Raw genomic sequence first — 25,981 nt, 5'->3', positions numbered from 1 at the left:
CACTGGGGAGACATTTGTTACTATAAACAAACTATAATCAGCTGTTAGCACTTCTTAATTAAAAGGAGTTTTGGGGGTCAGTTATTTGGCTACTTTCAAGGAACATTCAGGATATTTTGGGAACACTCAAGGGACAATGACTATGCAATATTATCTTGAGTTCTCTTCACTTGGTTCCTGTAATGTCGGCAGCTAGAAATTGTACGTCCCGAGAATGTTCTGAGAATGTCCCTGCTGGTGTAAAAGACATCACGTTGGAACATTTCCATTACTATAAAACATTCCTTCTGGGTTTCTACACTACGTTCTTATAACAGTCCCACTAAGTCATGATTCTTCAAAAGGTAGGGGGATGTTATCTGGTGGCTATCAAGGAATATTCAGGACACTCTGGGAACATTTGGGTGATACTATAGGATGTTCCTGATAAGTTTCTAAAAGACATTCCTATAACATCTGCAGAACCTTGTCTTTCTTTATGAGAACTGTCAGGGGACCAAGCTATAAATCATTCTGATTTTCTTTTAGCACATTTTTTGGTAAATGTTTCTGTCCATGACCTCAGTCTGATGTGTTTTCTAAAAGACACTAGATGGAGCTGTGTGTTCGCTTGTGCCCAGAAAATAACTGCGGACTTACAATCAAACTGCACACTTCCTTCTTTATCAACTGTTTTTTTTTTTTCAATGATGCCAAGAGGGACTTTGAGCGAGTGAAAGTATTCAGAATTTCAAAGTTTTTAGTATTTTTTTAATAAAACCCATGATGTGCAATGGGAGTGCCTCTGTGAGTTGCAGTGAAAATGACCTTTACCTTGAAATTTTCGTCCAGCAGAGTGGCGATAATTCCTTTCCTGCAGTGACTCAATACCGGTTGGAAAATTTTTAATGGCCTCATAAATGAAAGTATATCATTGTATGAGCCCAGTTCAGCCCAGGAGCACCAGGTGAAAGGATGAACTTGGGTTTTACTGTCAGCAATAAAGACACTTGGAAGAGGCTTGTGACTATAAACAGGACATAATTAAGTGTTAGCATATACAATAATGAGTCTCTCAGCTGCAAAAGGAAGAACAGGTTCCTTGAATTGAAGCTCAGTCACAGCTTAAAAGTGCACTATGTAGTTTTTGGTATAGAAACTCTTAAAGGTAATGTTTACAGAACACTGTTTGAGGCCAGAAACGTGGCAGGGTCCACCACATATAAACAAAGTAAAACAGTATAAAATGTCTTAAAATTCATTAGACATTTATTAAATTCCATTTGTCAGATAAAATTATCAATAAATTCTTCTTATCATTCATCAAAACTGATGAATGTGTTTTAATTTCTGAGTCTTTTCATGACAAACTTCATCCGAGGTGGGTGGAGCATCACTGATGTGCCTCACCTGTGCATTTGTCATTAGCTGATGTATAAATCAGCTGGCGATGGCTCGGTTAATCAGTCAGCCCCGTCACTTCAGAGCTGGGTTTATTTTTTTGTTGGTAGGGGCTTGCTGGGGTTTCACTGCCGCGTTCTGAGTGTGACTGCATTCCTGTCGTTTTCTGTTTGGCTGCACTCAGATTTCAACATGAGGAGACTTGAGAACATGTAAGCTAGTTTTCCAGTTTTTGATATGTGCTGTTTGCCTACTTCAACGTTTCTAAAGTGTGTATGTGTGTTTCTTTAAGTTTGTTATGGAACTTGATGGCTGCAGTGATCATCTTGGGTCAAGCAAGGCCAAATGGGAAGCTCAATTCGCAGTCAAGTAAGCAGTCATTTATTTGAATTACTTTTTATGACTTTTTGAATTTGGTTCACCTCCTCACAGGCCTTTTTTTTTTTTTTTTTAAATCTTTTTAAAAACAGACAGTGGTCTAAGGTCAGACTGTGCGGGTAATCTCATGAGGCTGTCGTTAGACAAGGCTCTAGCAGTGGGGAACCAGCTTGAGGTGGAAGCAATCAGTGAGTATGAAAGCTGCGAATGATGAGCAGATTGTGGTTCACCCCTGGGAGACGTGATCCCCGTCATGTTTGCCTTTTCTCCCTCCCACAGATGGCACCCAGCACATGGTGCTAACACCCAGCCTGGCTGCTCAGTGTGGATACAGCATGGAGTCTGACCCGTGGGGTAACACCAGAATCTACACGTCTCTGATGTCCTGCTACGTGGACAACAAAGTATGTTGAGAAAGTATTTGATGGCTGATGTAACTTTGTTTTTTTTTGTTTTTTTTTAACCTTTAAATCATTGGTGTCTTGAGAAATGTCCAGAGTGAGGTCTTCAGAATGATTCTCTAAACACACGTTTTATTTTAATGATCAAACAAAAGCAGTAAATCCTCACACTGAAGAAGCTGAAACCAGACTTTTTAAACAAATCACACTTTGATATTTTTCTTTATTTTTTTTGATACAGCAAAATGTCATGTCGAGTATATTTCTTTCTTTGGTAGGAAGATACAACATTTAATATTGGCCTGAGACTCAAAATGAACGGCCAGAGTCCATCAGACGTGGTCAGCCATGACGTGACGCAGACATGCAGCTACACTCGGTGGGCCTCCAAGGAGATTCTCTGCGACAGGAACTACATGGAAGTAGGTCACTTTACATTGATCATACCATTGTGTGTGTGTGGGGTCCTGAAGAAAAATAATAAAGCCTTGTTTTTTTTTTTTTTAAAAAGGTGTCAAACCACATGGCTATACCTGTTCCACAAGCTGAAGCTAAGGGGCACACACAGGAAGACGACTCAAAGCTCAACGCCATTCCTGATGTACGTTTATCATTCATACTACAGTTGCCGCGCTGCAAAATTTGCCGTCCCCTGCAATGTAAGAAATGAGCATGATTACTTTCCCAAACCCTTCCCTCCAGGCATCTGGTGAAGCACATGGTATCTGGAAGATGACGTTTTACACTCCAGAGCCGGTGTCAATGGTGCTGAGGGAGGCTGAACAGGCTGGCTACGGTGCCATGACGACGTCAAGCCGCCTGGTTATGAGAAGCCCGTATAATACAGCAGAGACTTATTCAGAGGACGTAAGCAACACACCTACATCTCCAGTTGTTCCTTTATGTTCCTCCTCGTAAATGACGTTAATTTGTCCTCTTTAGGTGGCTGGAATCCCAATGGAAGTTTTCAAGGTGAGCGCTTACCACAAGACGCCACATGGTCTGAGTATGGTGAACTTGGCAGCTGCATGTCCCACAGGTGAGTCTCGCCTAGTCTGCTTAAAGTACAAAAAATGCTAAATGGGCTTGTACTTTTCTTAATGTTTACCTGTGGTCATAACACTTTAAACTAAAACATTAGCTAGACGTTTAACCACACTTGAGTTAAAGTATACTTGCAGTACAAAATAAACTAGTTCACTCAAAAGTAACTAATCTTCCACTTGAGGTATAAGAATTCAGAAGTAGTACCTAGACATTCTTTTATAAGCTAAAGTGGGCAGATTTATTTCAAGAACTACTGGAGTCGTAGACTTTCAAGTAAACAACTAATACGCTAATTGGTGTACTTGCTAAAGTTGACTTTTAAATATGCTCAACTGTACTTAAAGTCCGTGTAAAGCGGCAAAAAAATTGTGTTATGAGTTTGTCACACCAAAGAAACATGTATCATTGACCACTGAGCCAAATTTGAAAGATTAAAACAATTAAGTATATAAAATTAGGTCTCAAAATCATGGAAAAACAAGCACTTTCTGCTGTGAAACGCTGGGGGCGTGTCAGTTAGAGGCGCTGGAACCACGCCCATGCGGCGGGGGCTACACGTCATGTTAATGACGTCGGTGTCTCCCCAGGTGTTCCCCAGGTGTTCCCCTTGTCTATCTAAACCCGCGGACAGTTTATAATCATATAGATGTTATAACGTGTAGTGATTGAGATCCTGACCCACTAAACATCCTCGAAAGTGACGGAGTTAAGTTTTTCGCGCTAAATTACATAATTATACATAATCACCATCAGTAAACAGGACGCTGTCTGACTCTGTCACTCGCGGGGACGGAGGCTGTTTTCTGGGGGACAGTTTCCTGTAGTCTCGGTCAGGAGGGCTGGCGGTCGCGGTTATTTATTTTCGTCAAACACTCGGTGAGTTAAACACTCTTGTGACAAGCGTGAAAGACGCTGTTTTGTGAGCAGAAATGTGAGGAAGAGTCGGGAGGACAGGGAGGGGACGGGCAGGAGGACAGACATTTCTCCACATACAGCTGTGGTATTTGTTTTCCTCATAAGTTGCTAAAGACAGTTATAGTTACTACGTTACTTGTGTTCGGTCATGTAACGTTGCTTTGTGGGACATTTCTCTGTATTTAGTTAAGTGAAGGACCTGTGCAGTTAGACTGTCAGACCGACACGCCCTCGCTCCGCGCCTCCGGATTATGCGTTCACACTGGGACGGCTCACCAATAATGCGACCCTGATACTACCGCCACATACCGCTGGTGGGACCCGCCGTCAGCGGAACGGAGTGGGTCGGCTGCGGCGCGGCCACATCATGCCGGTGGGACCCGCCGTCAGCGGGACGGAGTGGGTCGGCTGCGGTGGTGGCGGCGGTGGCCACATTATGCCGGTGGGACCCGCCGTCAGCGGGACGGAGAGGGTAAGCAGCGGCCACATCTCCTCGTCGGCGGGAGGAGAGGATGCAAGCCGGGGACGGAGTTGACCAGCGTCAATGGACTCCCCCGTTTCCATACGTTGTCATCCGAAGGAAACTTAAATAAGCTAACAGCGCCGTCACCCTGCACACTGTGGCATCCAGGAAAGATGCAGAGCGATGTGGAGGAGACATGGCTGGTTAGCTGACTGGTTGACTGGTTAACTAGCTGCAAACTATTGTAAGCAATGCTATCCGAGACTGGAGAGTGAGTGGGAAAACCGCTGAAGCTGACGCGCTGAACGTATTTATACCACTTCCGCAGCAGGGCCGGGTTTATGCAAATCATATGGCCGCGTTACGTAACTGTTTGTGAGCCTAGCTCCAAAATTAAATTCTAAATGGCCGAATGGCTATTACATGTTTTAAGTAAACACATTTATGACCCGTTTAATGTGTTTAGAAGAAAATGGCTGATTTTGGTTTACACGGACTTTTCTTGATAAAAGTGACTAAATTGTTAATCTTTACAGGTGGCGTCCTCTTCACCGAGGATGTAATCTCGTGGCACGTACCTCGCCGTGTGACACCTCTGCTGGATGGCGGCCATAAAGTCATAGAAATGCACATGGGCATCAACGGGCAGAAGCTGGATAAATCTCAGATGGCCACACGGGGTTACACACTCACTGCCACAGACTTCCACATCGTCATTGAGATCCCAGTGGGCTCACCTGATGGCTACTTCAAGGTTGGGAAGTGTCTCGATTTGATATGCAACGCTCTGGCCACTGGTCCATTTGCATGTTTTATTGAAATGTTATGAATAATTGCAGAGCCATGCCCCAGATTACCAGTACCACATCACATACTCTGTGGAGCCCATGCTTGAGGTACTGTGGAGGATTGATAACTCCCAGGAAGACACCAGATACAAGGTTTTGTTTCCCATTACCACCCCTCTGATGCCGCGACCTCCCCACAGCCAAGACCGTAAGACCTGTTTTCTGTGAGACAGAAATTCAGGTTTGTGAAAGGAGGTTAAAAACCTGCCACTGTGTTCCTCAGATACTGTCCCAGAGGAGCGGGTGTTCAGTGTTCATGTGGGAACCTTCCTTCATGATGTGGAGCTCAGGAACATCACCTTCTCCACCGGGGTTCTCACCGTTGAGGAGAGCAGAGCCAGGGGTTTCACCGTCCAGGAGCATGGCTTCCCCAACGGCACAAAGACCTTCTCGCTGCAAGTGCCAATTGATGCGGCCGTTGTCCTGAAACATGTATGTGACCCGATTTGTCTTTTGCAAAATATAACAGTTGGGTGTCTTCTTTGACATGACTTGAACTTTTCTGTACCTGCAGAATCCTGAACCCTTGGTGACAACCTACTTCCTCCCTCTGGTCTTTGGGTTCATCATCCTGCCTGAAGAGACTCCATTCGCTCACCCAGTGGATGTGGAAACTTCTCTGCAGGATGTTGGTAAGATCGCCTTTGCTTTTGACTTTATTTTTATTATGATGGCTTTTGTTTTCCATAATTAAAAGAAGTTGAATGAAACAAACGGCCAAGTGATGGTACGTTCTCCTCTGCTTTCAGTGCTACCCACTGTCACAGGCACCTGCGACCAGAACCAGTTTTACATCAGCGTGATGTATGGAAATCAAGGCAACAATTTCCAGACCATGGTTGGCCCCCGACAGCTCTCGCCGGAAATGGCTAATGCCTATAATTTCCAGGAAAATGCCACGCACTTCGGCCTCATAGTGCCATACAATGCCATTGACACAGCATTTGAGGTTTGTCAAGAAATTGAAACATCTGTATTGTATTTTCTTGCAAGTTTTTCAGTCTTTATTGAACACTTTAAATAACCATTTACATGTACTGTATAAGAGCTTTTAGAATGGGATGGGCTAGCTGGTTGGCATGTTAACTTCAGTACATGCCACTGCAAGATGCATTAATGGTGTCAAAAAATGCTACCCAAATCCTGCTAAATTTCTTTTAATGTTAGATGGGTTTTCAGCTAAAGGTCTTGCATATTGGCTTTTTATTTTTTTAAATGCTAAAATAAGAATTTAGTAATCTGGTAAGTATTTAATTTCATTGAGGTTACAAATGACGCATTATTCCAATTTTAAGAATTTCCCCATACAGTTTTCTGGTATCTATTCAGATTCTTTTAAATGAAGACATGTAGTAAAACATAATTCTGATACATGAAAATATTTGTTACTGGATTTGCAAGAAAATGTATTTAAAATATTACATTGCATATTCAATTGGGATGGATTTCTATTTGTCCAAAAAGTAATCAATGCAATGAGTCTTATTGCATTAGATGCATTTGTTTTCAATATCCAAGATTTTGTTGATGCAGTGTTGACTTGACCTGACTTTGTCTTGCAGCTGATAACCTCAGACTCTGTCAAAGCCAGACTTGACTTGCTTCTATATGAGCCAAACAACAACTGGGTGCTGGCTGATCTCTATCTAGCCTGCAACTTCCCCCTGACAACAACTGGTAAGATATAAGAACGTGTATTTCTACTGTTTGGATTATAGGACAGATGTTTTCATCCCTTGCCTCCTCTACCCTCAGCTTGCTACCCCAATGGAACAATTGCAGTTTGGGCTGTGAAGGTGGAATCGGTGCCTAATCTCATCCCAAGTTGGCTCACACTAAAGGACCAGTCCTGCAAACCTGTGTTCAGCGACGATCGCTTTGCATATTTCTCTTTCAGTGCTGACTCCTGTGGGACCACAAGAACGGTATGTTTAATGTCACCTTAGTTCTAGAAATTTGTCAAATATTTTAATGCAACTGGCTGCTTTATATATATTTTTTTTTTTTGGTTTTTTGTTTTTTCCTCCCCAGTTCTTTGACAACTACATGATGTATGAAAATGAGATTGGCTTGTATTCCAATGACCACAAGGGAGCAGCCTACACATCACCTATTGACCCAGATTACAGGTGGAGGGGTTCGTCCAATCCTTTATCCTGATGTGCCATCTAGTCAGTGAGAGCTTGTGTTTTTAAATTTTTTTTTAATTTTATCTCCTAAGGCAAACCATATCCTGCTACTATGTGGTCAACGACACTCAGACCATTTCCTTCAGCTACAAGCCAAGAAGCAGTGAGCCCACCGCAGAGATCGGTTCAGGACAGCTGATGGTGCAAATGAGGCTAGCTCAAGGTAAGATTGTATTTTACTAAATGGATATCACTTATCTTTTGCCGTGAAACTGCATTAATGGACAATTTAAAGGAGACTTCTATAGGAAAGTCACTAGTGTGCTAATGGCTACCTCCAGGTCCAAAGCTCTTGCTCTAGTGATGGAACACTAACATTTCCCCATACAGAGCTAACTAAAGCAAAATCTGGCAGCAGTTCATTTACATGTTTGGTCTGCAAGTGATTCATACTTTTTTTTTATATTCTTGCCAAAAGTTTTGGAACCAGTCCAGTAGATCACAATGACTGCAATGTAATATTTTTGGCAACTCTGACTGGAGATGCATCCACTAACGAGCTGAGGAGGTTCTAGGTTTTTGAAAACATGAAGTGTGAACTTTGGCAATGGACTCTAACGAGGTTTATTGTGTAGCGATATGCAAGTTGTTTGTTTTTTTTGTTTTTTTTATAGACACTTTGCAGAATAACCTCAGCCTGAGTGGCCAAAATGTTCACTTTTTAGTGAATGTAACTTTGACAGTTTGCGTTGTGTTGAGACAACTTGACAATTTTGGGGTTTCCTGAGTCACAAATGACCCCTTCAAACATTTGCTTTAACAGAAAATATGGGCTTATTCTATTCTTCTAGAAGGGGGTCACCAGTTATCCAACCTCTTGGCAGACACTTTATAGTGATAAGGGCCCAAGTTACAAAATACTGGACTTCACCTTTTTGTAACTTGTATATTTTTCATACCGCTCCCACCGGGGTTCTTCAGATGCATCCTACGAACTCTTCTACCAAGCAGAAGATTATCCAGTCGTGAAATACTTGCGGCAGCCTCTGTACTTTGAGGTGGAGCTGATGCAGTCAACTGACCCACAGTTGGAGCTCATCTTGGAGAACTGCTGGGCCACCCTTCAAGAGGACAGAACCTCTTTGCCGAGCTGGGACATCATTGTGGACAGGTAGTGCGCAGCATGACCTAACACTTCCAGTTTAATGGCTTATTTCACCCTTGACGGAGTGGTGTATTTGTGCCATTCACAAGACAAGGTTTCTCTAAAGGATGCTTCAATGAATGGTTTTTATTCTCTCACTAGTTGCCAGAACCACGATGACAGCTACGCGACCATCTTCCATTCTGTTATGAGCGACACCAGGGTTGCAGTCCCGTCACACATCAAGCGCTTCTCTATAAAGATGTTCACCTTCACCAAAGATGAAGAGGTTCTGAAAGATGAGGTAAAAAAAAATCTATTGGCTTTATGCACATGGGAGTGCTGTGTGTAGCCCTGCATAACAAATCCTTCTCTGTCCAGATTTATGTCCACTGTGATGCAGTGATTTGTGATACAAACAACCAGGCAGACGGTGCCTGCAGAGGCCAGTGTGTGAATCCTACAGGCATGAGTAACTCAAGACATCAAAGGATAAAAGAAGTGAGAATGGGTAAGTGACTTGAAGCTGTACAGAACATATTTTATTGGTAAAGATGCTTCTACTTTATGTGCAGTTTTTGATCTATACTCATGTTTCCAGAGCGACGAGGTGCAGACTCCACCCATCAAAGGCAGATCTCCACTGGACCGATTCTTCTAAACACTCAGTCAAACCTCTGAATAAACAAAGTTTCTTAAAACATTTTGTCAATCTGCATTTCTCTCTTCTTTCCAACTAGAAAAGTTGCACTGTAGTTACTACAGTGAATGCTGGCATACTCGAGGCCTGCATGACCTCTTGTTACTAGCGTTCTGTTGCAGATTGGTTGCATCAACAATAGGTGACTGTTGTATACAGACGACGCACTCACAGCTACAAGAAGCAATTTGACAAAATGTTCAAAGGACTAATGTTGCCATGATATGTAGTCTCTTCCGTAGTGACAGCAGAGCCCATGCACACTTGTAAACCCTGCCTTATTTTAATGTCTCCTCTTTAAAGGAGCCTTAAAGTACATTGCTGCTTTGACATTTTAATCTGAAATATGGCCTCATAAAATCTCATTGATGTGAGATGGACCTGGTTAACATCTAAGCTTCATTGCAGAAACTCATTTATGGACCTTGAAAAGGGGAAACGCTTTCACTTATCCAGCAGTGCACAGGATTATGTTGCAACTTGACAGCTCTCTTAAGCCCATAAAACTTCTGTGCCCATCTTGGAGCCTTCAACAGCCAATGAGTGATCATGTAGACAAGTGACCCCTTCTCCTGAGTCACTTGCACAGAAGCCTCTGGATTGGTGAGATGTAGCTGAGATTTAAATTATGCAAGTTTATGCATTTTTTTTTTTTTTTTTTTTTTTTTTTTTTTTTTTTTTTTTTTTTGTATCCACCTGAGCTCTTTGACTTTTATATGCATAAATAAGGAAATTAAATCCCTAGGTTTAACCCCTGGTTCTCAGAGGTATTGACGTCACAAAATGGACCCAATTACACCAGCATTTCAATTTATCTTAATGTACAACTTGTCATTAAACAGTTCCTATTATTGGAACAGATCCATCATTTGTCCTCTTTCAAAACATGTAAAAGGTTTGGCGAATAGTTTCAACCTAATTGGGTTTGGATGTCTAATGTGTCATTTTAGTTAGAAATGTATATTAGAAACAATGAAATCCAAGACTGAAGTGGTCATGATCTATGAACATTTTAAATGAAACCACTGCTTTACACATTTCAATTTAGTGGCCTGTATAATAAGCAATTTCATTGTGTGCCACAACTATAGGACAACTATATTAACTGAAAAGGGAAGCAGCAGCTGACAAAATGACAGATATGTAGTCTGGTCCAGACTTTGTTCCATGAAACAATCTGCACATCCATAAAAAATAAAATACTTGTTTGCTGCCTTATGTTAATCAGCCTAACTATTTGAGCCCCACTTCTAGATGGCCACATACAAAACTTGCTTGAGTCAATTTTTAATTAGCCAATTTGAATCAAAAGGAATATAACAATTACAGCATATACAAATGAGTTCAACTGTTTGAAGTTAAACAGTGACAGGTCATCTGCCATCTCTTTTAAATGTCACTTAATCAAATTAGTTCAGAATAGGGGTCACAAGAATCATTAAAAACATCTGAATAAGTGAAGTGAAGTTGTTCACCCTTAACCCAAAATACACTACTCACAATAAGTTAGGGATATTGTGAGAGACTCAGTGGATTTCATACATACGGTGTTTGTTTCACTTCAGAGAGTTTTGGGATAGGGAGGCAATTGTATTGGGGTGATACACACCTCATTTTGTGTTTTCCACGTAATGGTCTCACTGTGTACAGTGTGACTTACATATTGGGGCCAATACCAAAAAACTAAAAGACAACCCTTTTCAATGTGGCATCAATTTCAACATTCTGTGGGTATAAAAAGCTGGTATTGTCAGTAAGTCATTTCAAGTTCATCATTCAAACAGCCATGAACACACGACGTCACTTAACGGACGAGAAGCGCCACCTGGCCATAGCGCACCTTCGGGTCGGTGGCAGGCAGTCAGATTTTGCTCGTGAACTTGGTGTGTCTCAAAGTGTCATCAGCAGACTTGCATCAAGACACAGAACTACTGGCAGAGTTCGTGACAGACCCAGGAGTGGAGCCCCACGAGTGACAGACCGCAACGATGACCAGTACCTAAGGACCTATGCACTCAGACATCGTTATGCAACTGCCACACAGCTGCAGGCCCAGTTACGAGACGTGAGGGGTACTAGGGTTTCCAGACAAACCATTCGAAACCGACTTCACCGCTTTGGCTTGAATGCCAGACGACCGTTGCAGGTGACTCCACTGACACCAAGACACCGCCATGAACATTTGCAGTGGGCACAAGACCATGTGACCTGGACAATGCAGCAGTGGTCAACTGGTCTACCATCATCATCCCCCAATTCCGCCAGCACACCCCCAACTTTCTGTTCATGGATGATAATGCTCCACCACATCGTGCCAGAATTGTCACAGCTCGACTTCAGGAAGTCGCAGTGCCTCATATGGTATGGCCAGCAATGTCCCCTGACCTGAACCCATAGAGCACGTCTGGGACCAGCTGAGGCAGAGACTGGATGATCGTACCCCACCCCCACGTGACCTGGCAGAACTGTGTGTAGCACTTGTGGAGTGGAACGCATTGCCTCAGAACAACATCATGAGGCTAGTGAGGAGCATGAGGCGTCACTGTGGCAAATGGTGGAAACACCCGCTACTGACATTGTCAATTTTTGTTATTTGGGGCCCATCCTTGTTATTGTCTAAATTTTGGGGGTAATAATTAAACTAATGAAAATGGTGTTTCTTCTCATTCATTGATATTACTAATAAAAGGGAACTTTTACTTATTTCATGAAAATTCAGACCAAATAGGAAAAGCATTCATGTAAATAATATCCCTAACTTATTGCAAGTAGTGTAGTTACTCTCCACCTCCCTTTACTCTTGAAAGGCAACTTATTCACCACAAAAAAAAAAAAAAAGTGAAGTTAGAAATTTGATTGCCAGCATTGTTTTCAAATTTCTATAGATGCTGAGATGTCATGAATTTGTTTGGCCATGATTGTTGTGTAGTGAAAAGACAGACCTAGTTGGTCAAACATGCCCTTCTCCAACTTGTACTTTAACATAAGAGCTCTCAACTACAATTCTTAACAGAAAACAAATGCAGTTGGAAAAACAACTGAGCACAAGTTAGATCCATCTCAAGAAAACAATGCAACTGAATTGTTAAAAATCTTTATTTTGTGGGTTAATTTACAAGTATGGGTCCTGATGATACATGTGTGAAAGTCTGGCCATCTGAAACTGCTCGTCTTTGACCTGTGGGGAGAGCAAACAAAAATCTTAGGCCAGCCATTTTAAAAAAGACATTTGTTTCTCCACTCAGACAATGACATGTCATACCTTTTATTCTGTTTTCCTGGTTTGAACACTGCCCATTACAAACTCCACCCAATGGATTTCTGGCATCGCAGATCACTGTGTCACAGTGGACAAACAGCTGCAGGAAATAAACATAAGCATTACTGACATTTACAGCTTTGTACATCAGTTTAAGTCTGAAGTATTAAAATTAAAAAATAAAATTAAAAAAAAAACATCTTTTCCTAGAGCTAAAATTACCTGTCGACTCAAGTTATCTTTGTCTTCAGCGAAAGCAAACATGTTGACTTCAAATCTCTTGAAGTGAGATGGATACCGAGCTCTTGCATCAGCCAAAACTGGATGGAAGATCACCTGGGACGGGTCCACTGGGTTCACACAGCTGAAAGGGAAAAAAAAAGAATGTTAAACCTCTGACAGCTGTTGCAAAATTCTCGTTTTCCATGAGTAATATCCTGCTCATGTCCATTATGAGGGAGTAGACTGATGCCCATGATGTCCCAGCAGGCCAAGCTAAAGTTACCCGTTAATGAGGAGGTTCCATCTGGGTTGGGTTGTCCTGTCCTCATCGAGCGTCGCCCAGCAGTTCTCCAGCTCCAGGGACACTTCGGGGTTTGACGACCTCATCAGCTCCACCTCAAAATACAGCGGCTGTTGTAGGTACTTTATGATGGGATAATCATCGCCGGTGTAAAATGCGCTGTAGGAGTCGTCTAAGTGAAGAGAGACGAGGCGTGTTGAGCTGAACTGATGCGTGTAATATACAAATAACAGAATTTAACTTGAAAACCCAGTATGTCTTACTTGTCATGAAGATGGTTAGGTTAAAAGAGGAGTTAAACTCGATGCCAAAAGTCCGATTACTTGACCAACATGATTTGTTCAAGATTCAGTTGGTAAGATGCCTCCTGACTGAGAACACTGTCAGTTTATTCAATTTCAGAAACTTGTGCAAAAGATAAGTATACATTGGGTTTATGGTAAGAAACTATACTTATTGTATAGTTTCCTTTTCTCTCCCTTGTCACTCATACTGGAAACCGCAGTCAACTTGTTTAAAAGGTTAGTGCCCAAATGCCAAACTTTTGGGCATCCATGTTGCTCCCACTTTGACATTACACACACCAAAGTCGGAACGACGACATCCCAACTTGGAAAACGGGACCACACAACATGTGAATGCAACAAAAGTATTGTAAAATAAGGAAGAAAAGAAAATGATTCCCAATATTAAAATAGTGCGAGACCAATTCGCTCAGAACTTCTTACCTAAAGCAAGTCTCATTGTGATTTGCAGCTCGCCTCTTGCATTTTTAGCATATGGTTCGCTCCTGCGAGGTCTGGGGTGGAAGGCCACAGCATGGGTTTTGTTGATGTCATAATAACAGGAAACCTTTAACCTGAAGAAAAGGAACAACCCATGAGAGACATGAGAGATAAGACTTAATGAAGTCAGTGCTAGAAGTGACTAAGAATAAAAAATACATTAATTTGTTTCTCAAAAAGCCATGCACCACACAAGACAAATCTCTTGGATAAAAAAAAAAGATGCTGTAGTTCTCCAAGAACTGCAAACACGCTGATTGGTGGGGTAACCCTTTAGATGATTCATCTTCTGACAATTGACTTATTTCAGTTCTATGTGTTGAAGTCACTCACTCGTACTCCGGCTCGTCTGCCTTTGATTCCCTGTTCATCTCAAGCTCGGCTGGCAGAGAGATTTCATTTTCATACAGCATCATATTTTGCAAAAACTGAGGGGGGAAAAAAAAAGAAAAAAAAAAAAGCTTATTTTTACAGGTCAAATTTCAATGTCTGCATCAGGAAGATACTTAGCAGCATGCCACCTTTCTGGTCGTCCCGCAGGAGCTCCCAGTGAAGACAAAATATGCGTAGCTGTCGTCGCTGTAGGAGGGACGGCAGGTGGGGTCTCTGAGGGTGAGCTGACTGGGGTTCAGACTGGGAACAGACTCTAGTTTTACAGCCAGAGCCGTCATTGTGCCATTAGGAAAGCACTCTGAAAACAAAAGATGAGCTCAGACATCAGCATGCATTTGGAGTTTTGTCAGATCTAAGAAAAAGTTTATTTTCTCAAAACAAACCGGTCAGGGTTGAGTAGAAACTGCAGGCCATAGAGAACTCTTTGACAATTTTATTGGTTTCTGGATTCCTCAGAACCACTTCTAGTCTAGTCCTGATGGACGACCCCTCAACAGCCTGTGGAGAAGGAGTACAATCTCTTACAAAAGCGTTCATGAACATTTATCACTCAGGGTGAAGAAAAATGTAGCCTGATTGTACCTCAAACACAACATCTGGGGCTGTAAACGGCACCGCAAAACTTGTGTGTGTTCCGTTCTCCACAAAACCATACTGCTGAGCCAGAACTGGGGTCAACATCCGTTTTCCCACTACGGTCTGAAAGTTCAAAGTCCCGTATTTCACTAGGACATAGAAGGACTGATGGTCGCAGCCACCAGAGACAGAAGGAGGAACTGTAAAGAGGAAGAAAATACAGATATGAAAAACAATTTAGTAACTTGTTTCCACCCATTTCATTTTGCACTTTTGTGCATCAATCACATGACCGCAAGATTAATATTGAGGATTCCTTTTGTGCCCATTTTGTTAGTAATTAAATCATTCCCATGTTTACATACCTATGTCCATTAATTTAGTTTCCAGATATGCAGTGTGAGAAAACGGAGCAAACTCTGGCAGGACCAGCAAGCCAAAGGTCAGGTGAAGGGAGTAGACCGTCACTCCCTTCTCACTCTGTTGGGAAATGTAGACTGAGATTAGAAGCAAAAAAAATAATAAATTTAAAAAAAAAAAAAAAAAAAAAAAAAAAAAAAAAAAAAAGAGTATAACATTCAGTTTCCCTAGTTGAGAGTAAAGCTCACCATTTGTAATACAACACGGTCCGTGAAAGGCACATTAAGTGTAAAGACCTTGGTGCTGCTGTTTGGGGACATGTGCTCCAGCACGTTAAAGCCTCTGACATTGCAGTCCGCCACAGACAAAACCTCCGAGGGGAAGGCAATGTTCATCAGTGCCACATCGGAGCCGAGGGGGCCAAGCAGCACTTTAAACATCCTCTCCATTGGAACCGTGTCTGTGGGGCAAAATAAAGAGGAATGAAGGCGGCTGGTAATATTCATTTAGAAAAAAGAAGACCAAAAAAAAAAAAAAAAAAAAAAAAGTCACGGGGTGTAAAAATAAGACTCACTGTCGATGACTTGCGGAGGTCGAGACAGTAAAGGCGTCGTGATGGGGAAGAGGACTTTGTATCTTGTGTCCTCGTGAGTGGTTTCTTCCGTCCAGAGCACCTCGAGCATCGGCTCAATGGCATAATAAGTGTAGTAATGATCATCCTGAACACGACTCTGCAAGATTAAATATCCTCAGTAAGGCCTTTCTTTTATGGCATCATCAAACCCAAATTTCAAAGACTGTATGCATATCTAAAGCCAAAGACCCCGAGTTGGTACTGACCTGTTATTCTTGCTGGATAATCAAGTCGAATTCAAGAATATTCAGACTTTTACTGAACTTCCTATAACTAATCAACTTTTGAGTTCGTTTCCATATGTCGGTTTTCCATGTGTTTAGTTTGAGTGTATGGCATGTTTAAGTCAAGTTGTTTAATTTCTGTCTCAGAAGCCTGAAAAAGTTGGCGAGATTGACTCGTGCAACTCCTGGTATCTCCATTCCTAAAAAGTCACAAATGCACATGTCTGTCTGGCTTATATGAATGTATGATATGTTGTAAACCTATGCAGGTGGTGTACTAGTTGTACACATGACAAAAATGTAATTCCTTATCGATTCATATATCCACAAGTTTCCTGGGAACTCACTGGTTTTTCTAGGGGAAAGCTTATGGGTGACACATCGGGGGGGGAAAAAAAAAAAACAAAAAAAAAAAAACATCGACAGTGCTCATTAAAAAACAGGAAGTCAAGCTGCATCACTAACAGCTTTGTTAACAGCTGTGTGTGAAACCAGTGTGATAAGTTAAACTGATGATAACTGTATCATAGTCGATTGTCTAAACCCAACAGGGCAGGGTGGATTTAAGTTTATAGCTCACAAATCAGTTGCTGTGCGGCGGGCCTGCACTGTTCACTCGATAAAGTCGCCGACCTAGGTCTTCACTAATCAAAGATACGTAGTACCAATCACTCCGACAGAGGATTACGACTGGATGTCATGGAATACAGGTTCTGGTTAAGTGACAAAGCACACCATAAATCACGCGAGCTCTCAGTCTCAGTGCCACTGACCTTAAAGTAGCCACCGACAGCCCCGATAGGAATCTCAACCACAATGTATACGTCATTGACGGACAGCGTGTATCCCCTGGCAGCCATCTCAGCAGGGTCCAGCCTCTGACCGTCGACGCCCATGTGCACCTCCAACAGCCTGAAGTGGCCGGAGGAAACCAGAGGGTCGATGTGCCTCGGCAGGAACCAGCTGATTGTGTTTGGGGTGAAGGAAACGCTACCTGTACACAATGACAAAAACACATACAGCAGGTAGAAAGGGAAACAAAACATGGAAACATTAATCTATAGTAAATAAGGGCCATAGACAACATTTTAAATACTGAAGTCATGAGTTCAAGGCCTTCATATTTTCATTTATCAATTTAGGACCATTTTGTAAATTGTGGAATTTGCTTGTTCTTCCTGCTGACACTCATAACAATACTGTGTTGAATATGAAGATACATCTAGGAGATGTGAGTGTGGAAACAGCTAGCACCTCTAAAGCACCCCCATAAATGTCACATCTCATTTGTTTAAACTGAAAAGTCTGAAGTTTAAAAATGACAAATTATGATTCCACAGAGCTCATTCTTCTCAAACCAACTGAGTAAATAAGTTTTATAAGCATATTTTAAAAAAGCATTTTCTAAAAATCCACAATGTAAGGTTTAAGTGCCATCATAAGAAGCCGTCTCCACACTGCCAGGATCAACCTCAGAGTGGTCAAATCTGATTATGTTCAGTCAAAACATACTGCAATACAAAAAACAGCAGCCATGTATAGATTGACCGTAGACCGCAACTCAACCAAACTTCCAGGGTAAACACTCAAGACATGACCTCAGTCTTGGCTACAAGCCTGCCTCCAAAACATGCTCATTACCCTCCAGTGATGGACAAGCAGCTGCTGCATCGATCTGAGTCGCCAGCCACTTCTTTTCAAATATGATTGAGGTTTTTAGCACTGTCATGGGCACCCCTGCTACCTGTGGAGTAAAAAAATAAAAATATACAACATTGTGTATAAATGCTTTGATTAGTTGATTTAATGTGCAAGTATTGAGGCATACAGCTGGGAGTGAAGATAGCTCAGTTCCTCAGGATGTGGGCAATTCAACGTAATGGGGGAAGTAAATAAAATAAAAGCAGCTTACCATCGGATTTAACCGTGCCAACTGGATTTCAGACAAAATAATCAATTCAGAGGCATTTTGATTACATTATTTCATCCAAATTCAATAGTTTACTGGCTGCAAGTGTAAGCAAGAAGTGAGTTATCTAATGGGGCTGCAAGTGATTTAACCTGCGGCTGCCTGGGCGGCTGAGATATCGCATCAGAGAGCTGCAGCACACTCACGTTCTGGGTGTATGTCTCGGGTGAACCATGTGGACTTCTCAGAAGCAGCCTCGTAGCGGTGTTTGCAATCCCATAACCACGTCTCTGGGCCTCGGCCACCTTCATCACCTTCTCTACAGGAGTGAAGAACACCAACGTTGTGATTCTTACTCCTGTGTCTTCGGGCTGTTTCTGAAAATAAGAAAAAGCGATTGCAAAGCCAAGTCATTAAAGATTTCACGTCATAGAAAGTGACATTTCAGTGTCTTTTGGATGATAAAGCAGATCCATGTCCTGCATAAATAATGCGAAAGTACAAGAACCCCTAAGCCACAGCGAAACACACACAGCCCATATTCAGAGACTATTCCCTCTACTCAGTTTGTACTTCACTTTTCCCTACATTCAAGTCAAGCAGGAGGCAAGGAAGAGAGAAGATACACGTCGAGGCAGTAAACGGTAAATTCTAACACTTTAAAAAAACAAACAAAAAACAAAACAACTTGCTTTTATGCGAAGTCCCCTTTTAAAAACTGACTTTTCATCTCCATTTACTGATCAGTCCATTTCTGTTTTTAACCCCATGTGATGTCCTTTTCTTACTGTCCATTATCTTCTGTAATTTATTATCCTTATTTTTACTGCTCTTACTCCAAGTGCATGTTCTCAGTTCCTGATGTGGTGTCGTCCTTTTATCTTCCATTATTGGTTTTATCCTTTAATTCTCTTTTTGCTTTGCTTTTTCTGCGATTTAGCCCGTTGTATGGCTTTTATTCCTTTTACTTGCAAGGACTCCTATTGTCTTTTTACATTGCTTAAGCTGTCTTTTTGCTTTAACTCCCCTTACACTGGGCTTATTCGGGTTTGGCTTGACTGTTACTCTGGAATATCATCTTGCTCTTGCTTGTTAGTTAAAAGCATTTTATAGACTTTTAACCAAAAAAAGTAAGACAAATAAAATAAATAAGGGCATAACAGGCATTTAACAAAATGAGATGCCTGTGCTTCCGAGCTTTATTTTAAAGCAATGGAAAATATGAAGTTTAGCGCTGCTGCATCAGCCGTCTGTCATTGTTTTGTTACAGCAATATTTTAATCCGTCATGGCAACTTGATTTAAGCCCACTGAGGCAACGTGATTGATTTTGGGCTTTATAAATACAACTGACTTTAATTCAATTCATATTGTAATGGGTGCAACGGGTGCCAAAATATTTCTGCAAGGAGACAACTGTACATCCCAGCTCATTGCTCCCCTGTCCTCTTAGTGCATTTCAGGAAGTAAGACATCCAGTCAATTAGGCACACCGATTCATTTCTGGGTTACAAGTGGAAGGACGGAGGAGAACATAGAACATTTTGAAAAACAAAATTGGGAAATTAGCAGCCGCTGTGATGTCCCAACTATGCACATCACGGCCATGGCTGCAAAAACATCGGCAGAGTTGAGTCGGAAATATATTGAGGAATGCGTGTTCAGACTTGTGAGAGCTGACCTATCAGATCAGGGATGGGCCTTAAAGAGACAGGCACTAAAACAAAGCTTTCAGACAGGGGGAGCAGAAAAGCTGCAGCATGACATTTTCTAGCAAACACCCAAATAAATTCCTGAAAATAAAGCAATATATGGGACCTTTAAAGACAGGACAAGATGTAAGAATATATTGAAAAAAGCAAATAGGCTCATCAAACCTCAGCAGCTCGTCGAGGATCCCCAAACTGTGAATCAGCCCCTGGGCTGGGATGTTCAGGCAAGGCGTAATCATCTGGAGCTGCTCTTTTCACGGACACCTACGAAATGAGGCCACTCATAAGCGATAATCAATCTCTCCTCCACCCTCCTCGCCAACATCAAACGAGGCAGCCCTGATGCTCATAGGGGAGATAAAGCCACTTATCATATAGACTGCAACATGACCCCTGAGAGTCCTGTTGCATTCACTTGCCTCCATGTAGCTGCGGTCACAGACAATTTCCCTGGAGGCCCAGGAAGTGTAGTGGCAGGTTTCAGCCACCTGGTACAGCTCGTCTTCAACCATCCGGTTCCCATGCAGGCGGAGATTTAATGTTGTTGTGAACGCCTTATCTGCCTGCGAACACACAGAAATAAGACTCAAAATGATGACCACATTAAAAAACACATTTGGTGCCGCGCTACCAAATGATATCTCCAGCGTCGTTACCACATTTTGAGCAAAGCAGTTTTGAAGGGAGGCATAAATCACGGTGTTCCCCAGCTGGTCCGTCTTCATGCTGAAACCGCACTGAGATGCTAAACTCGGTGTGAGAGGGATCACAGAGTTGTCTGAGGAGAGACAAACGAGGACAGTTGAAAGGAAATGTTTTATAATTTTTTTTTTTAAATGTGCAAGGGAGGGACATTTTCAAAATATCAACTTACTGGTGACAACAGCAACTTCAAGAAGATTTCCTCCAAGTGGACCAACATTCACACGCATAACGTTCCCCAGGCATTTTGAGTAGATGTCTGGCATTAAACATTTAAAAAGTTAGCGTTAAAGTGATAACATTTAGGGAAAACAACGTCCAAAGTTGACCCCCCCCCCAAAAAAAACCTACTTGTTGAGGGCTTCTTTTGAGCCTCTATGTTTACAACTGCTACCAGGAGAACAAACCACCTGCAAGAGATTCAATTGTTTTCAAAGCAGCAAGAAAAACTTAATTATGGTTGAAACAATGGATTAAACACAAAACTACAAACCCCAATCCAATTGAACAACCCATGGCACAAGAGTGGGCCAGTCCTTGTTGTTTTGCAGTTTTTAAAGAAGTTTGTGGTGGGCGTAAACTCTGCAGGTGGAGGAGAGCTTCCTGCTCACACAGGTGGATCCTATTACAGCCTGATGGGTATGATTGCATGGGCCAGTGTCTTGTAATCTGACTTACATGCGGATGAGCAGAAATAACTCAGCTTTCTTTTAAAATAGTTCATTATAAAATGTTTTTTATGGATTATAAACTATTGGTGTGAAGACTGAAAATGACACGTGGAATAAAGGACGTATCCTTACTTTTTAAATGATGTGAAAAAGGAATAAGTGGAGAAAAAAATCTAACCAGATGTTCAGATTTTTTCAGGTGAACATTTCCAAAATGGAAAAATAACGCCAACTTGCTGTTTATATGAGCTTCTACAAATCCTCTCAACAGAACAACCGGCGGGAGGTAATGATTGGTATTTTTTCTTGATAAATGACTTCAATGATTCAGGGCCTCAAGATCTGGACCTGCTTCTGTTGTCATTGTACTAAAAGTACAAAAGGTGCACCTGTTGTACTTTTAGTACAACGACAACAGAGGCATGTAGCATATGTAGTTTTTAAAAAAATATTTGTTGGCCTTTTATGGCTTTATTGATAGAACAGCTGAAGATATGACAGGAAACAGGGAGAGAGAGAGAGGGGAGTGACACACAGCAAAGGGACCCAGGCCGGGGGTCGAACCCAGGTCCGCTGCAGAGCCTCGGCGCGCTACCAACTGAGCTAAACGGCACCCGCATATGAAGTTTTGGGGGAGAAATTGTAACAAGAAGAGAAAAAAACCCTTCATTGACTGATTTTTTTAATGTCCAAAAACTAAATAAACAAGCTTTTAATTTTCATGCCTGAATAAACAAACTGACCTTAAATGACAACACAAGTTCATACTGTGTCACTTTGTTTATATGTGGCGGACCCTGCCAGCGTCCTAGCTTCAAACGCTGATCTGGGGACCTTATTTTCCCCTGAGAACAGCTAGAACAAATAAATATTTCTGAGTTTGTATCATCACCTCTTTAATATTGTACATACTGAACTTCTGAGTTTGAATTTCTTCTCCAAAACTGCACAGTGCCCCTTTAAATTGTGCAAATTTAAAGAGTTTTTTAACAAATGTGCAAGTCACCACATTACCATAGACACCAAGTGACATCAGCAGTGAATCTATGAGGCTGGATTCAACTTTTATTTACAAAAACCATGTGCTGAAAAGGTCCGCAAACATGTTCTTTACCCTAAGATGTTAACTGGAACATTCATTTCCAGGGAGCAGGACGGAGAAAGTCCACAACACCCTGCAAGGAGGTGTTGTTTTATGTATTGTTTTATGTTACAGGCAGCACATCTTGGACATACTGTTTTTTCCCCCTTATCTGTTCCCACTATAAAGGTATGTTGCATTTCCCCTCTGCCGCCAAATACAAGTGTTACTGCCTGGTTTGGCAGCTCTCCACAGCTGGTTTAAAAATGTCAGTGTGATTTCTTTTTTTTTTTTTTTTCTTTTTTTTTTAACTTACCTTTACTCCCTCCAGGTGCAGACGAGGCTGAGGTCAGCTGGATTTGGCTGCAAGCAGGTTCACAAAATATGCAAACCAAGTGCCAGTGTAAACAAAGGGATAAATATGCGTTGGATCACTGCAGGTGCACTTCTTACTCAAATAAACTGAAGATTGGAGTACATATCAAAACAGATCTGCAGCTTCCTTTTTAGGCGAAACGTTACATAATTAATTAAAATGCGCTACAAACTACAAAACGACCATGTCATATCAACTGTTCCTACATCCATGCAGTCTCCTCCTCTCCTCCACTCCTCTCTCGCCCCTCCCTGCTCCCTGTATAAGGGAACAAACTGCCGCCGCGCCGCTGTCCCGCCTCCAGCTCCTCCTGTCCCGTCCGTGAAGCTACTGCAGCGCACTACTCCCTCCACCTCCGACCTGCTGCGAGCGCCTGTTACAACACAATGTGAAAACTGAACCAGCCGGATAAAAGTTATTTTCATGGAAAGAAAGGCTCCAAATACAGGTACGTGAAAGCTTTAGGTTTTCTATCCAGCTTGAGTCCGATTCAAAAGAATGTACTAATTTGCAAATGAGGTTTGGTGGTGGTGGTTAGATGTTGATTTTCATCTGATTTTCGAGGGAGAGTAAATATTAGGACATGCAGCTCAAGCAGGAAAACATCCTTTGCAGGCTTTCACGATATGATGTGCGGGCTTCAGTTTCAACTTGTTGCCTATCATTTCCTCTGAGTTAGTCTGGTCCGCTCTGTAATTTGATTCTCCTGCTGATAATCCTCTACTTGAGCCCTCCAAGAAGTGACAGTACCTCACGCCTCTCCACTCACTCCAGCTCAAGCCATTTCCTGTGTGTGCTGTATTGATTTTCTTTTTTTCCTTAAGAGGACTAATGTGCTCTGCAAATAGTGGACATCTCCCCACATAAATGTACCACTTACAGCCCTGACTATATATGCTTATGGAGCCCTTGTCCTATAAAAAAAAAAAAAAATTCTATGAAAGTGAATGACTTCATCCTTTATCGTAATGTTTCATGTGTCACCAGGACCATGGGGTATGGGCAAATCCTCCACCGGCGGGGGAACGAGGAGGACCAGGTCCATCTCAACGTGGGAGGTGTGCGACATGAGGTGGATCCGGACACGCTCCTCCGCTTCCCTCACACACGCCTGGCTCGTCTGCTGCGCTGCCAAAGTGAGGCGGCGATCCTGGAGCTGTGTGACGACTACAGCCCGACCGAGAAGGAGTACTACTTCGACAGGAATCCCCGGGTTTTCCTCTGTGTGCTCAACTTCTACCACACGGGCCGTATCCACATGATGGAGGAGCTGTGCGTCTTCTCCTTCAGCCAGGAGATCGAGTACTGGGGCATCCAGGAGCTCTACCTGAGTCCCTGCTGTAACAACTGGTACCACGAGAGGAAGGACTACATCGAGGACAGAGACTGGGACATCAGGAGCGACGACCAGCAGCAGCCGAGCCTCGACTCTTCCTTCGAGGAGCTCTCTGCTCTCGATAAGGATCTCGCCAAGTTTAAAGGCGCCTGGTGTGCAGAGGTGAGGAGCTATGTTTGGCTCCGACTGGAGGACCCAGGTCACTCCAGAGGCTCAAAGATCATCGCCGTGGCCTCCCTCGGCCTGGTGTTGACCTCTATCGTTGCCATGTGCGTCCACAGCATGCCTGAATTTCAGCAGGTGGACGAGAATGACAGACCCATCGAGGACCCTGTCCTCACCATCCTGGAGGAGGTCTGCATCGCTTGCTTCTCCGCCGAGTTCATCATCAGGCTGATTGTTTCGCCCTCTCGCAGGAAGTTCCTCGGAAACCCCTTGAACATCATCGATGTTGCCTCGATTTTGCCATATTACGCCACTCTAGCTCTGGAAACAGCCGACGAGGTGAGCGCAGAGGAGAGCGAGGACTTAGAAAATGTAGGGAAGGTGGTGCAGGTTCTGCGCCTCATGAGGGTTCTCCGAATCCTCAAACTTGCACGCCACTCCATCGGGCTGCGAGCGCTGGGTGCCACCGTCCGCCACAGCTACCAAGAGGTGGGCCTGCTCCTTCTTTTCCTCTCCGTGGGGATATCCATCTTTTCCGCCCTCATCTACTTTGCAGAGAAGGAGGAGGACGACACAGTTTTGGGGACGATCCCTTGGGGGTGGTGGTGGGCAACAATCACCATGACCACCGTCGGTTACGGCGACACTTACCCTGTGACGCTGGCGGGGAAGATAGTGGCCACCTTGTGCATCATCTGTGGGCTGTTAGTGGTGGCTCTGCCCATCACCATCATCTTCAATAAGTTTTCAAAGTACTATCAGAGAAACAAAGCCATGGAGGGACAGAATATCACAAAACCTGAGAGACAAGACCCTGAACTCCCTTATTATAACATCAGAGACCTGTTAACAGAGAGCGTTTACCCCTTTATAGGAGCTTTCGCCTTCAGGAACAGTGAGAGCAGCGCAGGGGACGACACAGATGCCTCCAGTCTCCAGGACATAGAGGTGTATGATAATGACACTTGTGAAAATGGGGCAGCAAAATGAGATTTCCTGCCATTTCACTGAGCGTCGCTCCCCTTTGCGCCTGAAATTTACTCCGTGCCTCTCAGGGCAGAGCGCTCCATCACTGACCCCGCCTCCCTGCACTGTCTTCCGCCTGCAATTTGACAGAGAAATATTGTGACCATGAACTTTCTTTTTTCTTTTTTTACAAGGGAACAGCCTGTTAAATATACAGCGTTGCTAAAAACCAGGAAATCTAAAGGGAATTATCCAAACCTTTGCTCGGAGGTTTGAAAGCCCATTTTCTGCTCGAGAAAACTGCAATGATGCATGTAGGAGGCCATAATGTTAATGTTTTTTCAAAGTAATGCCCTGTATTGATTCGTCTGCTCGCTGAAAGTCCAGATGGATGCAGAAGTCTAGAATGTCAACAACAATATTTGATGTTTAGAAATGGTATTATAGATCTATAAATCGACTGATGTTACACAGTCTGCATGAACAACAATGGATGCATCTTGAGAGAGTGTGATGTAAATAGCTGTGTAGAAATTATGCAATATTATCGATGCTGATGAAGAGAGGCTGCACAACTCTCTCAAAGCACTGTGGGAAAGCACTGATATGCCAGATTACTGTGATTAAATTTTTTTGTTTTGGCATGCTGGGTGACTCCTGGTGGGTAACTCATGAAATAAAACTCAGTGAACCAGAAGACATATGCCTCTCATTTGTGACATGGCATACAGTAAAGTGTGCTACTCACTCATTCACATCAGGTCCTCAGCTCAGGTTCATTTATTTATGGCCATATGTCCGAAAGACCACGAGGGGACACCTCCTGGAGTCTTAACAATCTAAATGAAAATCATCAACAATGTGTTTTTTCTTCGGTGCCGAAATGCACTTAAACCGTCGAGGAA

At 42.7% G+C, this 25,981-nt stretch overlaps 3 protein-coding genes across 6 annotated transcripts; 2 read left to right on the top strand and 1 right to left on the bottom strand.

The window, feature by feature from the left end:
* Positions 1–1,428: 1,428 nt before the first annotated feature.
* LOC115574653 (zona pellucida sperm-binding protein 2-like) lies at positions 1,429–9,409 on the top strand. Its single transcript, XM_030406317.1, has 21 exons — positions 1,429–1,592; positions 1,673–1,749; positions 1,851–1,946; positions 2,038–2,162; positions 2,438–2,581; positions 2,671–2,760; positions 2,862–3,026; positions 3,102–3,198; positions 5,121–5,338; positions 5,424–5,580; positions 5,656–5,864; positions 5,947–6,064; positions 6,182–6,381; positions 6,995–7,109; positions 7,188–7,357; positions 7,464–7,561; positions 7,654–7,784; positions 8,543–8,732; positions 8,868–9,009; positions 9,087–9,216; positions 9,307–9,409. Exons 1-21 carry the CDS (start codon positions 1,573–1,575, stop codon positions 9,384–9,386), a joined length of 2,772 nt encoding a protein of 923 aa, XP_030262177.1. The 5' UTR covers positions 1,429–1,572; the 3' UTR covers positions 9,387–9,409.
* A 3,074-nt stretch (positions 9,410–12,483) lies between these two features.
* Positions 12,484–21,074, bottom strand: LOC115573606 (uncharacterized). 2 transcript variants are annotated; one of them, XM_030404458.1, is made up of 21 exons: positions 20,975–21,074; positions 20,833–20,891; positions 20,654–20,740; positions 20,436–20,557; positions 20,199–20,342; positions 19,945–20,043; positions 18,275–18,445; positions 17,801–17,903; positions 16,933–17,153; positions 15,876–16,032; positions 15,550–15,761; positions 15,307–15,421; positions 14,948–15,141; positions 14,749–14,863; positions 14,494–14,663; positions 14,306–14,400; positions 13,916–14,046; positions 13,170–13,359; positions 12,887–13,028; positions 12,668–12,764; positions 12,484–12,583 (listed from the first exon to the last, which is right to left on the bottom strand). In XM_030404458.1, the coding sequence occupies exons 1-21, from the start codon at positions 20,995–20,997 to the stop codon at positions 12,513–12,515; spliced, it is 2,718 nt and encodes a 905-aa protein (XP_030260318.1). In that variant the 5' UTR covers positions 20,998–21,074; the 3' UTR covers positions 12,484–12,512. The 2 variants fall into 2 exon arrangements, 1 of the variants encoding a protein (XP_030260318.1); XR_003982311.1 differs by lacking the exons at positions 12,484–12,583; positions 12,668–12,764; positions 12,887–13,028 and adding an exon at positions 13,451–13,558 and having other exon boundaries at positions 13,218–13,359.
* Positions 21,075–21,083: 9 nt separating this feature from the next.
* LOC115573608 (potassium voltage-gated channel subfamily S member 3) lies at positions 21,084–25,773 on the top strand. 3 transcript variants are annotated; one of them, XM_030404460.1, is made up of 4 exons: positions 21,164–21,438; positions 22,565–22,673; positions 22,877–23,057; positions 23,597–25,773. In XM_030404460.1, exon 4 carries the CDS (start codon positions 23,601–23,603, stop codon positions 25,098–25,100), a length of 1,500 nt encoding a protein of 499 aa, XP_030260320.1. In that variant the 5' UTR covers positions 21,164–21,438; positions 22,565–22,673; positions 22,877–23,057; positions 23,597–23,600; the 3' UTR covers positions 25,101–25,773. The 3 variants fall into 3 exon arrangements, with proteins under 3 accessions (XP_030260321.1, XP_030260320.1, XP_030260319.1); XM_030404461.1 differs by lacking the exons at positions 21,164–21,438; positions 22,565–22,673 and adding an exon at positions 21,084–21,120; XM_030404459.1 differs by lacking the exon at positions 22,565–22,673.
* The last annotated feature ends 208 nt before the right edge of the window (positions 25,774–25,981 follow it).

This window comes from Sparus aurata, chromosome 22 (genome assembly GCF_900880675.1).
Source record: "Sparus aurata chromosome 22, fSpaAur1.1, whole genome shotgun sequence".
Taxonomy (NCBI): Eukaryota; Metazoa; Chordata; class Actinopteri; order Spariformes; family Sparidae; genus Sparus; species Sparus aurata.
This window is presented reverse-complemented; position numbering and strand designations above follow the sequence as displayed.